A 15,240-nucleotide genomic window follows, 5' to 3' on the forward strand; every position below is an offset into this window, starting at 1 on the left:
TCTGTTCATAACTTACTTTATTTTCCTTCCCAAAAACGGGCTTCCAGAGACCGTTTTCCGTACAGCAAACCAAGGAGGGGGTCTCCCCCCAAACACCCAAATTTCCAAATCCGAACTTATCCGGAGAAACCATTTCCCAAAGCTGCGCAGCTCCCACCCCAAACTTTCTTTTGCCACCATAAAAAAACTGCTAAGTTCCTCAAGGGTTAAATTCAGGGGAGCCCATTTCGCAGATGGGAAAGTTGAGGACACCATAAGTAACCAGGGCAAAGTTAAATGGGGAAGCAGTTTGGGGAGCCGGATATATATCTATACCTTGTGGGGGCTTGTGGGGAAGGAGTCTGGGGTCCCCACTGAGCGGAAAAGGGGGGCAGCACCCCTCAAACGCAGCGTTGCCTCAGATCGGGAAAGCGAGCCAAGCTGCGTCTATTAAGGAGGCTCTGTCCGGAATTGGCCTTGCTTCCAGAAATCTCCCTGCATGTGCGAATCCGTGCAAGATCCAGGGTTTTCTCGCTTTCAGGCCCCCAATTAAATGGCTTTTTTGCAGGAAGCAAATACGGCCGACGAGGACTAGAAACTTGACATTTTGGGATTAAACGTGGCAGAGAAGGTCCCCCAAAAGACCCCTGCCTGCCAGGGTAGAGCTCAATGGGTTCCCTCTCCTCCATGAGGTCTAGGAACTTTATTAGTAACAGAGGGGCTGCGGCGCAGGGGGGGAATATCAGTTCTTCCTGCAGAAGGTCCCGGGTTCAGTTCTTACCACTGGCATCTCCAGCTGGGAGATTGGCTGAGCGAATCCTGCAGAGATGCTGCCAGCCAGGGTTGGGAGTATTAGGGTAATGCCAGATGCCAGCATGGCTAAACCATCAGGAAAATTGGGGTCCAACATCAGGAGATGACCCTGTTTGGGGCTGCTGCCCCTCGCGACGGGCACAGGGGACCCCCTCTTCCTTGGGCAACGCTCACGGGGTCCCCCCTTCTAACCACAGAGTGAACCCCCAGGGCTGGGAACTGACCCACACATCTCCTCCCCATAGGCTCCCAACCCGATTCCTATCGGGGGGTTCCTTGCGCACTCCTCCCTTTCTCCCCCAAAGTCTGCCACCCGCTCCCATGCCCGGGGGAGCTGAAAAGCTCGCCTTCTCCGCTGGCTCTAGGTTTGGGGACCGGGTGCGAATCCTAGACCCGGAAGGGACTCACAATGCAGGAATCGCAGCAGCGTTCTGGCGCCAGGGGCCACACGAGGGGGCGGTTCCCTGGCATCGGGGCGGGTTCTGGGGCCCGGACCGGAGGCGGTGGTATAGGGGGACGCGGGCGTCTTGGGGACCCGACTCCTGCGTTGTCGCGGGTTGGGCTGGATGACCCCCCGGTGTCCCAAATCTGGGATTCTGTAACTGAAGGGCTGGCAATCTCAAGGACAGAGCCCCAGATGTTTCCCCACTCAGAGGAGAAAAGGCCTCTTTTTAAATAGAGGAATGTGCCCATTTTTGTGCCCCTTCTTCGTTCGGGGCTGTGCAACCCCCGATGTTTCGGGCGCCAACCCCCCTCTGGCCCCAGATGTTGGGCCTAGCCTCTAGGAAGAGGTGTTTCCCCAATCCCAAAGAGAATTATCCCCCCCAAAAGTGTGCCCCCATAACCTCATTAAAAGAGGCATGCCCTGTTATCTAGATGCCCACAATTGGCTCGCCGCTGCCCCAATGCCCAACTGCCCCCCAAAACACCCAGGGGGAGATTCCAGAGTTTGAGGACCCCCCCTTTGCAGTCTGGTTTGAGGGACCCCCAAAAGACGCCCCCAAGCAGGATTCCTGGGTGCCATTGTGTGGGGCAAGCAGCGGGCACCCTTCAGGGCAGGGAAAGGGGCACCTCCTTCCCTGCCCCCTGGAAGTTCACTGGTCTTCCTCGACGGCCCTCTGCCCGGGCGCAGAGTCCTCTTCCTGGCCCACGGCGGGCAGCCAGGCTCCGGGGGGCCTCTCACGGGTGTCCAGTGCCCCCCACAAACGCCTCCTGGGGGGACCGGGCGCCCCGCCGTTTGTCCTGCGCCCGGGGGGCGAGACGCTGGCAAACTCCACCGCCGTGGTGCCGTCTTCCTGCTCGATGTAGACACGGGCTTCCAGCCGGGCCGGGTACGACCCCTGGCACTCCCACTCGGGGTCCCCCTGCACCGCAATGTGGGGCACCGGCGGGCGCCAGGGGGCACCCTCCGCGTCGGGCTCGTCGAAGCTGACCTCCTGCACTGCCTCCTGCTTTTTGAACGAGTCCCGGCGCTCCGAGAGGTTCAGATGGCGCATAACCACCACTTCGGATTCGGTGCCAGGGCGGGCATGGGGGCGCCGGGCACCGGGATCTCCAGCGCCCGCCTCGCCCGCCGCCGCCGCCTTCTGCCTGCCCGGCGGCTTCTTCTCGGGGATTTTCTCGGCCGACTGGACCCTCTGGAGCAGGGGCGAGCGGGCGCCATCGTGGGCACGGGTGCCAGCGGGCGGCGAGAGCGCCTTGCCCGCCTTGGAGGGTGGCAGGGGCGAGGGGGACCTCTGCGGGGAGGGCGGGGCGGCGCAGGCCAAGGGCGAGGGGGGAATGCTGCTGGTGGACTTGCGGCGCCCGACTTTGTAGCGCCCGGCGGTGCCCAGTTTGGGTGCCAGGCCGTGGAGGGAGCTGGGGCGGATGTGGCCGGCCGGGGAGGGTGGAGTGCTGGGCGAGGGGGAGGTGGTCTGCGGGGAGGCGGGATCTGGCAAGAGAGAGAGAGAGAAAGGGTGAGCAGGATTTAATCCATGGGGCCATAATAGAATATAATATGATATATGGGTCATAATATAGATAGGAATAGGGATATGAAATTTACAGAGGAAATTCCGGCCGAAAGCTAGGAACCCAGGTAGACTGCCTGTGCAGCTGGAGGTTCCATTATTATTATTATTATTATTATTATTATTATTATTTGAATTTGTACAATGTTCAAAACCACTATATCTATATATCTATATCTATATCTATCTTTCTATCTTTCTATCTATCTATCTTTCTATTTATCTATCATCTATCTATCTACCTATCTATCTATCTCTCTATCTATCTATCTAATCTAAATAAAAACCACTGGAGGTTCCATTATTATTATTATTATTATAATTATTATAATTATTATTATTTGAATTTATACACTGTTCAACACCACTATATCTATCTATCATCTATCTATCATCTATCTATCTATCTATCTATCTATCTAATGAAAATAAAAACCACATACGAAAATGATATATGAATGATATAAGCAAGTAAACCCCTCAATAATACATTGGGTAATCGATACCGGTCATAATATAGACAGGAAGCATGGGGACAATTGTGGAAGAGGGATCTGAAATTTACAGAGAAAATTGCAGCTGAAAGCTAGGAATCCAGGTAGACTGACTCTGCAGCTGAAGGTTCTATTATTATTACTATTATTATTATTATTATTATTATTATTATTTATACACTGTTCAAAACCACTCTCTATTTATCTATGTATCTATGTATCTATCTATCTATCTATCTATCTATCTATCTATCTATCTATCTATCTATATCTATCAAATAAAAATAAAAACCACATATGAAAATGATATATAAATGATATAAGCAAGTAAACCCTTGAATAATACATTGGGTAATTGATACCGGTCATAATATAGACACGGAAGCATGGGAACCACATATGAAAATGATATATCAATGGTATGAGCACGTAAAATAGGACAAGAGCTCAAATTTACTGCTTCCGACTGTGGAAACAGAATAGAGCCATTGTGGTCCCCTGACAGCTTTCAGGAATCCTCTTTCTGCATCTATCCTGTGGCGGTGAGTTCCACCGGCTAACAAGCTCCTAAGTCTGCCCCGAACCTCCCAGCCGGGATATAGATCGAAGCTGTGGGGCGGGTGGGAGGGAGAGGGGGACCCCTCACCTGGCGGGGCGTCCGGGGCGGGGCTGCGGCAGGGGGTGGGGGGTCCCGGGGAGAGGCTGTGGGTGGGTGAGCCGGGCAGGCTGTCTCCGGAGGAGAGGGAGTGGTGGAGTCCGGACGAAAAGCTGCGGCTGGTGTGCAGGGCCGACGTCTGCTTGGAGATCTTCTTGAAGAGGGATTTCCGCCTGCGGGGAAAGAGGCAGCGCGGCGCAATGGTCAGGAAATAATCGGAATAAGAAATGGCCGTCGCTCGAACTCGCTCCCAGGTAGACTGGGCCTGTCTGTGGAAGCTCAACGTAAGACTCCTAAGAAGCTAAGAAGGGTCTGGCCCCAGAGCAGGCTATGGGGTGCCCCATAGGTAAGAAAAAAACCCCAAGCAGGACCCAAGAGCAGCAGCCATTGCCTGATCTTGCTCCCAGGTAGACTGGGCCTGTCTGTGGAAGCTCAATGTAAGACTCCTAAGAAGCTAAGAAGGGACTGGCCCCAAAGCAGGCTATAGGGTGCCCCATAGACAAGAAAAACCCCAAACAGGACCCAAGAGCAGTATAGAAACTCAGGAAATAATCATAATAATAAATAGCCGTCGCCCAAACTCGCTCCCAGGTAGACTGGACCTGTTTGTGGAGGCTCAATCTAGGACCCCTAAGAAGGGCCTGGCCCCAAAGCAGGCTATGGGGTGCCCCACAGGCAAGAAAAAACCCCAAGCAGGACCCAAGAGCAGTATAGAAATTCAGGAAATAATCGTAATAAGAAATAGCCGTCACTCGAACTCGCTCCCAGGTAGACTGGGCCTGTCTGTGGAGGCTCAATCTAGGACCCCTAAGAAGCTAAGAAGGGACTGGCCCCAAAGCAGGCTATGGGGTGCCCCATAGGCAAGAAAAAAACCCCTAAGCGCGGGAGCCGGGTTCGAGTCTCGCCCACCTGTCCTGGCTCTCCCTCCGGCGGCTCTTCTTGCTCCTCCTGGCCATCCGGGTCCTGGAGCTGTTTTTCCGCGCAGGGCCCACCTTGATGCTCGTGTTTTCCAGCGCCGTGGTGCGCAGCGCCACCTTGTTCCCGCTCTGCAGGGATGGAGGGAGAGAGAGGGGTGGGTGGGTGGGTGCCGGCGGGTGCCAACGGGTGCCAAGGCGACCCTCTGCCAGGATCCTTCCCCCCAGGATCCTTCCCCCCAATTCCGCAGCCTTTCCGGCCGCGTTCGAAGGTAGACTGCGCCTGTCCATGGAGGCTCCGCTAAGGAGCCGTAAGTACGAGTCCCACGAGCCCAGAGAGGAACCGATGGCGAAAAAGATGGGGAAAACCAGAATTTTTAAAGAAAGAACGGGGGGAACTTAAAATTTAGCAGGATCTGAATAATAAGAACTAGGGATATATTTAAAAATTGCCGCGACTTAAAATATGCAGCGGAAAAGGACTAGGGAGTGAAAGGATGTCCAGAGATTCGGGTGAATTTTTGCTTATTCTTTTTTTAATTTTTAATTTAAATTAAAAAATTTAATTTTTTAAAAAACAAAATTTTATTTTTTTAATTAAAATTTTATTTCTTAAAAAATTAATTTGAATTTTTAAAATTTGATTTTTTGTTAATTTAAAATTTTTGATTCGGTACCGTAAAAACAAGTAAAAATAATGAAAAAGAGAAGAGTCCTGCTGCAGCATCCGGATCACCTCCAGATGCCCCCTAAGCAGGATCTTTGGGACGCTTAATCCGAAATTCCCGCGTTGCAGCGGGTTGAGCTGGATGACCTTTGGGGGTCCCACCCGATTCGTAAGATTCTGCCAATCTTCCTTCCTCCGTCTCCTTTCTCTGCCTCCGACTCTTCCGACGACCTCAGGGCTCCGCCTGCGCTCTTTCCCCCCTGGGACCCGCCTTCCTCGCGACCCACCGGAGAGATGCTGCCGGCCCGTGTAGGCAGTATGCGGCCCCACCTACCTTCAGCAAGAGCTCGACCACGTCCATGTGGACCAGACCCAGGACCGACTCTCCGTTGACGTGCGTGATGAGGTCTCCGGCCCGTAAACCCGCCTCCTGAGCGGGGCTGCTGTCTTCAACGCTCTGCAACCCAAAGCAGGCAACGTTTAGAGCCGGGTGGGACCCCCAGTGGTCATCCATCCCAACCCCGCTCTCGCTTCCTTCGTCCGGAACCCGCTTCCGTGTCCTAAGCTCCTAAACCTCTGTTTCTTTGAAATCTCATTTATTAAATTTGTAGAAATATGGGATAAAACCACATTTTCCTCCTGGGAAAGGAGCCTGCATCTCCTATCTGATTCCTTTTTCTGAATCTCGGGTAGCCAACGTTGCCAGCCCGTGTCGGCACTAGTGGGTCAGATGGAGCGAATCAAAGGCAAACCTTGAGGACTGGGAGCTTGGTTTGTTTTAACGGCAATTAAAGGATACTCTCCCCCCTCCATCATCCCCCCAGATAGGACTGGGAAAGAAAGCCCCCAGGGCTGAAATCTTGGAGAGTTGCTGCTGCTGGCCTGTGTAGGCAGTATGGGGCCAAACAGACCAGCCTGGCAACTTGTGTTGCTTTGCTCCTATTTTAAACCGCTTGGAGGGTGGAGGACCAAAACGCAGGGGCTGGTGGAGGAAGCAGAGGTTCTGGCATGGATGCTGCCAGCCAGTGCAGGCATAACCAGTTGGGCCAATGGCCTGACTCTGCAGGAAACAGGTTCCCATTTAAAACAAGCCTTAAAAGAATCCTAAATCTGAATGCTTTTATTTTTAATGCAAAGCCTATAAACTCAGTATCTTGAGGACTAGCGCCTTGAATTTATTTTAAACCCCTTTTTTCTCACCCAGACCATGTGATGCACGGCATAGACGTCGCTGTCGCCCATGTAGACCCGGATGGCGCGCAGGGTGAAGCCGTACTTCTTGCCCGAGCTGTGGATGACGATGGGGGGGCGCAGGCCCGAGCCCCCCAGCAGTGGGTCGCGGCTGGGGGACGAGTCCCGGGAGGAGGGGTTGGAGGAGAGGGAGCGGGGAGAGATGGGGCTCACCAGGGCGGTGCCCCCAAAGTCATCTGGCAGGAAAAGAGGAGAGTTAGTTAGGGGGCGCCCCACTTTTTGGGGGGGTTAAGGGTTGGGAAATGGCTTGGGGGGAATTAAGAGCCCCATAAGTAAGGAGCCCCCTAAGCAGAACCCGGGAGCAGTATAGAAATTCAGGAAATAATCGTAATAGCCGTCGCTCGAACTCGCTCCCAGGTAGACTGAGGCTGTCTGTGGAGGCTCAATCTAGGAGTCCTAAGAAACCAAGAAGGGCCTGGCCCCACAGCAAGCTATAGGGTGCCCCATAGGGAAGAAAAAACCCCAAGCAGGACCCAAGAGCAGTATAGGAATTCAGGAAATAATTGTAATAATAAATAGCCGTTGCTCGAACTCGCTCCCAGGTAGACTGGGCCTGTCTGTGGAGGCTCAATCTAGGACCCCTAAGAAGCACCTGGCCCTATAGCAGGCTATAGGGTGCCCCATAGGCAAGGAAAAAACCCCAAGCAGGACCTGAGAGCAGCAGCCATTGCCTGATCTTGCTCCCAGGTAGACTTGGTCTGCCCATGGACGCTCCACCTAGGACTCCTAAGAAACTCCTGATTGCTGGGGTCCATCTAGGTCCCCAAAGCAGGCTATGGGGTGCCCCATAGGCAAGGAAAAACCCCAAGCAGGACCCGAAAGCAGCAGCCGTCGCCCGAACTCGCTCCCAGGTAGACTGCCCCTGTCCCTGGAGGCTCCGCCGAGGAGCCCTAAGAAACTGAGGAGGGCCAAAGAGGGACCCCCATCTAAGTCCAGCTTCCTCACCGCCTGCCCCATAGGCAAGAAGCCCCCCCATGCCAAACCCAGCCTTGCTCTCAGGTAGACTGGCTCCGTCTAGGGAGGCTCTGCCTGGGCATTGCGAAATTAATAATAATAATAATAATAATAATAATGGGGTCAGGGTCCGCCCCCCACCGACCTGCCCCAATGATGAGCGAGAGGGCAGAGACGGAGGCCGACTTGGGCACCCTGCTGCCCCCCGAGGGGGTCCTCTGCTTCCCAGGCGTTTCCTTGTGGCCGCCAACCCGGCGCCCCCCGGCGTCCCCATCCAGTGGCAGGGAGTTCTTGGTGCCTGTGCTGTTGCTCCGCAGACGGATCCTGCTCAGGCTGGACAGGTCAGCTGCAAGGAGAGAATTTATTTTGCGGGGTGGAAGGAATCCAGTTTGACCCCCCAAGAAACAAAAACCCACCCCATGGCAGAAACCCACGGCGGCCGCCTTTTTCCTCTGCCCTCCCATCCACCTTTCCTCGGCTGTGGCGACGGCGGGACTGGAAGCTGCTTGGGGCAGAGACCCGTTTTTTTTAATCCTGGGAAGGCGTTTTATTTTCTGAAAATAAACGTATTTTCCGTACAACAGAGAAACGCGTCTTTTAGGGAACTGGAACGGAGTCTGATTTCTTGGATCGCTGTTTCGTGAATATTATTATTATTATTATTATTATTATTATTATTATTATTATTATTAATATCGCCTGATCGATTACGGAGGCCGTAATCATTTTGCGCAACCCATAATATGACGTTCGTGGCAAATGCGTTTCCTAGCTGAATTTTCAGCGGTTTGGTTTGGCTTCCCCTAAGTGGCTGTTTCCCGAAAACCGGATGGACGAAGTAATAATTAACAAATAATAATAATAATAATAATAATAATAATAATAATTTATTATTTATACCCTGCCCATCTGGCTGGGCTTCCCCAGCCACTCTGGGCGGCTTCCAAAAAAATATTAAAATACTGTAGTACGTCAAACATTAAAAGCTTCCCTAAACAGGGCTGCCTTCAGATGTCTTCTAAAAGTCTGGTAGCTGTTGTTAATTAATTAATTAACAATTAACACGTAATCACATTTTATAGGCTGCAATTGCTTTGCTGGTGATTTGGCAATGACTGCAGAACGCCCCAGAACTGCAGAACGCAAACCACCTTGTGCATATTAATATAGAAAGGCGGAATACAAATTAAAAATTAAATTAAATTAAATTAAATTAAACGAATGGTGCCTGGAGACCCGCTGCTGCCAGTCCGTGTTGACAGCGACTGGTCAAGGAAACAAGCCGCTTCCCTATGTCCCTGTTGCATTTAGCTTTTAATTTTTTAAAAACCATGAGGACTACAACCTTAGCTGCTTTTTAAACAGCCCAATCCCAGAGCTGTTATTAAAAGACCCGTGTCCTTTTGGTGCATATTCTGTCAACTGCGTGGTGAACGGCAATATGGAAAAGGCAGGACGCAAATTAAAAATTAAATTAAATTAAATTTAAATTTAATGTAAAATTAAATTAAATTTAAATTAAATGTAAAATTAAATTAAATTAAACGTGCCTGGAGAGCCGGAGCTGCCGGTCCGTGTTGGCAGCAAGGAGCTTGACTGATCAAGGAAACACTTCCCTGTTTCATTCAGCCCCCCCCCTTTTATTTTATTTCCAAGCCATGTGGACTAGAACCTTGGCTGCTTTTTAACCAGCCCAGTGCCAGGTTGTTTTCACCCCCCTACCTGCCAGCCCAGAGGCTTTCGCGGGGGTCTTGGCGCCGGCCAGCCCCTCGGGGTCGCCCCCCACCACGAAGACGGGGCGCTCCCTCTTGGGGGGCGCCCGGCAGGGGCTCTCGTCCTCAGAGGAGAAGGCGAACCTGGGCATGGCCTCCAGGCTGCAGGTGGCGCTCAGGGCGGGGGGCGCCCCGCGGACACCGCACTCCTGGCGGAAGGAGAGGGCCGTCGAGCCGCAGGAGGTCCAGGCGCGGAGTCTGGGGGGAGAGGAGGGAGAAGGGGTCAATATGGGGCGGGTGATGTGCCAAACCTGCAGGGGAGGGAGAAGTGCCCCCCAGGTGCCAACCTCAGAGCCCTGGGCGTTGCGTTTAGGGGGCACCCGTCTGTCTCGAGGGACAATGGAGTATTCTCCCAAGGGTGCTGCCTTAGGGTGACCATGTTTCGAAAATCCGGGCACCGAAGTTGCAAATAATACAAAAACCCGGGCACAGAAGCATAGCAGCTGTCAACTTACAGATTTGAAAATAAGGGACCAGCAGCCTTGAAAATAAGGGATTTTAGTCAACCAGTTAAAAGGGAACAGATACTGTATTTTTCGCTCTATAAGACGCACCAGACCACCAGACGCACCTAGTTTTTGGAGGAGGAAAACAAGGAAAAAAATATTCTGAATCTCAGAAGCCAGAACAGCAAGAGGGATAGCTGCGCAGTGAAAGCAGCAATCCCTCTTGCTGTTCTGGGTTCTGGGATAGCTGCGCAGCCTGCATTCGCTCCATAAGATGCACACACATCTCCCCTTACTTTTTAGGAGGGGGAAAGGGAGTCTTATAGAGCAAAAAATACGGTAATTTTGGAGAGCAGCGCCGGTGTTTAGCCCTCCGTTTCCAGAGGTTGCTGCTCAAGACACCAGCTGATGAAACACTGAGATTAAATAACTACAAGCAGCAACCACTTTTCACGCAAAACGAAGTCCAAGCTACGAAGATGCTGCTTCAGTTCTGTATCTTTTCTCTCGTGTTCCATCTGCAGTTCTCAATTCCATCAGGTGGGACAGGAGGAAGAGGGGGGGGGAAATAGCGCCCGAAATATTCCCGCAGATCAGACCATCTATGCCAGTCTACCACTCCAAACCTATGGGAGAAGCGCTTGCGGTCCTTCCCTTGTAGCCCTTGGAACACCTGCCCGCGCCTCCTCCTCCTCTTCCTCCTCTCTCTGAACTGCTTTCTCTATGGTTGCCCTCGCTCTCCTCTCAAGGCTCCTCAGCAATTCACAGACCATGCCAAGCTGCCCATCTCATTCAGGTCCTTTGGTGGCACAGCTGCAGTATGGCCTAGTGGGAGTGGGAGCGGTGGCGACGGCAGAGGGGAGGCCCCAGGCAGAGACGCTCAGTTTGGTAGCCGCTAGGAGGATGGCAGCGGAGGGGCCCGAGGCTCCCGCCAGTCCCGGCGGGGAGGGGCTCCCGGGGGCCGAGGCTGGTGAGAGGAGGCCGGAGGGGGGCGGGCCGGGCAGCCAAGCAACCCAGTTGGAGCCTCCCTCCTCCCCGGCCGGCAGGGAGGGAGGGAGAGGAGCTGCTTCCTTTGAAACCCGGGAAATTTAAGGGGCATCATCCATAAGGGACAGCAGCGGGACACGGCGCTGGGATAAGGGACTGTCCCGCCAAATAAGGGACAGTTGACAGCTATGGGGGAGAGGAGGGAGAAAGGGGGTCAATTCGGGGCGGGCGACGGGCCTGCAGGGGAGGGAGAAGGGCCCCCCCCCAGGTGCCAACCTCAGAGCCCTGGGCGTTGCGTTTAGGTGGCACCCGTCTGTCTCGAGGGACAATGGAGTATTCTCCCAAGGGTCCCGCCTTAGGGTGCCCATGTTTCGAAAATCCGGGCATGGAAGTTGCAAACAACACAAACACCCGGGCACCAAAGTTGCAAATAAGACAAAAACCCGGGCACGGAAGTTGCACATAACACAAAAACCCGGGCACCAAAGTTGCAAATAAGACAAAAACCCGGGCACCAAAGTTGCAAATAATACTGATGAAGTTTCGGAGCTGCTTTTAAGGAACGAATGGCAACCCGATTTTAGTGGCGCCAAAGTGCCCTCTCCCTGGTGCGCCCCCAGCCCCATGCCCGGCCATGCCCCCCCGGTGCCCACCTGGTCTCGGGGCCTGGCAGCCGGCCCTTCTCCTCATCCCAGCGCTCCCCGCGGTCCTCCTTCTCGGCGCGGCTTTGCTCCGGAGACGGCGAGGCGCCCAGGGAGGAAGAAGCGTTGGCCAGGTGTTCGGAGCTGCTGTAGACCTGCGAGGGGCAGAGATGAAAATGGGCACCTGCGTGGGCACCGTCCGGGAAATAAAAAAACCCAGAGCTCCCCACAGCACCCTCCAGTCGCTCTCAGGTAGACTGCCTTGGTCCATGGGGGCTCGAGCGGGAAGCCCCCCAATTGGGGTGCTGAGTCAAAGTCTCCTCCTGCTCTGGGTTTTTAAAAAAGATATAATTTTTATTACATTTATTTTATTTTATTTTATTACATTTATTTTATTTTATTACATTTATTTTATTACATTTTCCATACTTAAGCCAGTGCCAGAAAGAGAGAGAGACCCCCGACTTTTCGTCGAGACCCTAGTTTGAATGGCGCACGTTTTCGGGCGACAGAACGGTGCTTTTCCTTTCTGTAATTTTCATTTTTCAGTTTACTCATTTATCCATGCTTAAGCTATCAAACAGAGGGCTGCCAGAAAGAGGTAGAGAGACCCCTGCAGTCTCGGCGAGACCCCGGTTCAAATCATGCAGGGTTTCGGGCGACGGAACAGTCCTTTTCCTTTCTGTAATTTTTATTAGATTTTCTGCTTTATGTTTCAGAATGTGCATTTAAACCCCCTTAAACTATCAAGGACTTCCATTCTTCTCTTTCCGTGGTTCATTTCGCGTCTCAAAAATCCCTGCGTATTTTACAAAATCTATTCCATTCCTGCATCCGCCGAAGATTATTTGCACTGCTGAATTGATCTTAATGCTGCCAGCCTTGTCAAGGATACACAATTATTTCCCATATATTCAATATATTTTCTCTATTCCATATTTTAAGTCTGCAAGCTGCACGTATTCTCCTAAGTTAAATTGCCATTTTTCGCTCCTTTTTTGCATTTGGGGGGAAAGAAACCCGGGCCGCGTACATAAATCCTCCCACTCTTGTTTGCAACCGTTTCCAAGGTAGACTTGCTCTGCCTCTGGAGGCTTCACCGAGAAACCATAACCAAGATGATGGATTTTTCGGAGCTAGCCGACCTAACCAGAAGGAGGAGGAGTATCCGGAAGAGTGGAATAAATTTAATGATTATCTAGTTAAATTTGTCAAGTTAAATTAATTGAAAACAGCTTGCAGATACTTAATGGGCTTAGGATTTTATTTATGTTAAGTGATGAATTAATAGGTTTAATTCCATAAGGTGAAGATTTAAGGAAGTTAAATTTCATAAGAATTGGGATTTGGAAAACCGTTCAAAGGGCATGCAATGAAATTCAACCGAGGGGAAGCGAGGAAGTCACTGAACAAAGTTAATAAGTGTAATTTTCAATAAGGCTATGATCTATGTTGGTTTGTCTTGTGTGTTTGTTTATAATATTGTGAAAACCAATAATTTTTTTTTTGGGGGGGGGGGAGAAACAGTAACCAAGGCGAAATTTCAGACCTTGCTGAACCGGTGGGAGCAGGAGGAGAACTGCCGGATCTCCAGGGACGACTCCTCGTCGTTCGTCTCCTCGTCTTCGGACCCCAGGTGGCGATAGCGCTCTGAGCGAGCTGGGGGGGAGCAGGAAATGATGTCAGGGTTGGGGGGGCGGGGGGAAGAGTCTGGGGGTCCCGTCCCCCCCCCCAGGGAAAAGAGGGGTGTGTCTGTCCTGCAAAACCAACACCCAGTTGGAGGCATATGGAGAAGCGTCAAATTGTGGATCGGAAAGGGACCCGTGGGTCATCCAAACCAACCTGGAATCTCTCTCCCTCCCCCCCCCGATAATTTTGATTAATTTTCCAAATTGAAGGCCATTTCTGAAAATCGGGTTTGCGACGCAGCTTGCGCCTCAAAGCACACACACGCCCGCTTTCCTGCCCTTGGGGGCGCCCCGCTCCGCCCGCTAGGCCTTACTGTCGAAGTAGCTGGTGTCGTCCTCGGCTTCCAGCTGGGGGATGAACTCGGCCTTCTGCCGCAGGAGCCCGTTCCAGTCCAGGGTGCGGAAAAAGGGGTTCTGCTTCACCTCGTGGGCCCCTCCTGGCGGGGGGGACAGGGCGGAAGGGGGGTGTCAGGATTGGGGCCCCAGGGTGGCCCTCTCTTAAGTCCAGGGGCCCCCAATGAGAAGCACCCGAGAGAGAGGGAACTTTTTATCACATGTGGTGGGAATGTAAAAAGGCGAAAAACTTCGGGGAGATGATATATCATGAGATGAAAAAAATGTAGAAATATGCATTTGTAGTTCAGTACTGAAGCCAAAGCATGAGAAGCCCCAACCAAAAATTTATAATTCCCAAAAATGGAAGCAAGAAGAATTACCGACGATTGAAGAATGGAGGATGAAGTTAATGGACTATGCAGAACTGGATAAACTAACAGGAAGGATTCGAAATCGGCGGGACCAGAAATTCACAGAAGACTGGAGTAAATTTACAGATTATTTGAAAAATATTTGTGAAGATCAGATGACGTTTGTAGGTTTGCAAGAAGTTTTGTGAGGAGTATTATTGGAATTATTGCAAAAATGGATAAAGGGGAAGGATGATTAGTTAAGAGATTTAAAGGTAATATAAATTTAAGAAATGCATAAGAAGTGATTAAAACGGTGGATCATCAGAGGTGCTGATGGAAGTCTAAAAAGATTGTATAAGTGATAAAGTTGTGTGGTACATTTTATGATTTATGTGTTAAAATCAATAAAAATTATTTAAAAAGCCCCCTCTTCCAGCGCTTTTCCTGCCACTGGGCTAAGGTAGATTGCGCCTGGCCATGGAGGCTCTCTTTTTGGGAAGCGGAAAAGCCCTGCAGTGATTGGACCAAGTCAATCTAGCCCCGCCTCCTCTGCTTCCGGTGCCCAACCAGGTACCTGCAAGCCGGACAGCAGCGACGCTCAGCGGTTGGAATTATTCAGAGGCATTTCCTGCCTCCAGTGGAAGGGAGTCCCACAGGTTAACCGGGAGCTAATCAAAGGAGGAGGCCTTTTTCGCTTGCCCTCCGCCCCCTCCATTCTTCCAGCGCTGTAAGTAAATTTACACCCCTCTCCCCATCTATGGAGAGGCAGCGTTGCCTAATGGTTAGAGCGCTGCCCCAGGACCCGGGTTTGAATCCACGCTCGGGGGCAGGAAGCTTGCTGGGCCACCTTGCGCTCCCATAATCCCCGCTCGCAGGGTTGGCGTCAGGGTGAATTGCAGGCTGCCTCAAGCTCCCTGGGTGTAAAAATGCGATAAATTATATTTTAAAAGGAGATAAAATCCTTTACCTGTGCCCAGGCGTTCCAAAGGGCAGTGCTTCAAGAGTTGGGTGATGAGGTCCTGGGCGTCGGGAGGGAGAGCCTCGTCCCCCTCCGGCCAAATAATTTCGTCTGGAACGAAGAAAGCAGAAGAAAAACTGCGTATGAGCGTTTTTTGCCCCCTGGGCACCACCCCAAAATAAAACAGGGCTGGGCTCAGAGAATCGGCAAGTCGGTCGGGACCCCCAGGGGTCATCCATCCCAACCCAATTGCAGCTGAAGCCCTCTTCTCCTCTGAACCATACACTCCTGAAAGCCGTGGGGCTTCGAATCCTTTTTTACTG

The 15,240-nt window shown here is 51.9% G+C and overlaps 1 protein-coding gene across 6 annotated transcripts in view; it reads right to left on the reverse strand.

The window, feature by feature from the left end:
- The window catches only part of MAST3 (microtubule associated serine/threonine kinase 3), a 57,035-nt gene continuing 41,795 nt past the window's right edge, over positions 1 to 15,240 (reverse strand). For all 6 annotated transcript variants that reach the window (XM_053372402.1, XM_053372399.1, XM_053372398.1 and 3 more), the window contains 11 exons: positions 14,927 to 15,028; positions 13,585 to 13,707; positions 13,132 to 13,241; positions 11,595 to 11,737; positions 9,459 to 9,706; positions 7,882 to 8,082; positions 6,732 to 6,958; positions 5,866 to 5,988; positions 4,860 to 4,996; positions 3,942 to 4,123; positions 1 to 2,722 (listed from right to left, as the gene is read on the reverse strand). In XM_053372402.1, the coding sequence (XP_053228377.1) occupies positions 1,887 to 2,722; positions 3,942 to 4,123; positions 4,860 to 4,996; positions 5,866 to 5,988; positions 6,732 to 6,958; positions 7,882 to 8,082; positions 9,459 to 9,706; positions 11,595 to 11,737; positions 13,132 to 13,241; positions 13,585 to 13,707; positions 14,927 to 15,028 (2,432 nt within the window). In that variant the 3' untranslated portion in view covers positions 1 to 1,886. The remainder of the gene's footprint in view (positions 2,723 to 3,941; positions 4,124 to 4,859; positions 4,997 to 5,865; positions 5,989 to 6,731; positions 6,959 to 7,881; positions 8,083 to 9,458; positions 9,707 to 11,594; positions 11,738 to 13,131; positions 13,242 to 13,584; positions 13,708 to 14,926; positions 15,029 to 15,240) is intronic.

Source organism: Podarcis raffonei, chromosome 18, assembly GCF_027172205.1.
Source record: "Podarcis raffonei isolate rPodRaf1 chromosome 18, rPodRaf1.pri, whole genome shotgun sequence".
Taxonomy (NCBI): Eukaryota; Metazoa; Chordata; class Lepidosauria; order Squamata; family Lacertidae; genus Podarcis; species Podarcis raffonei.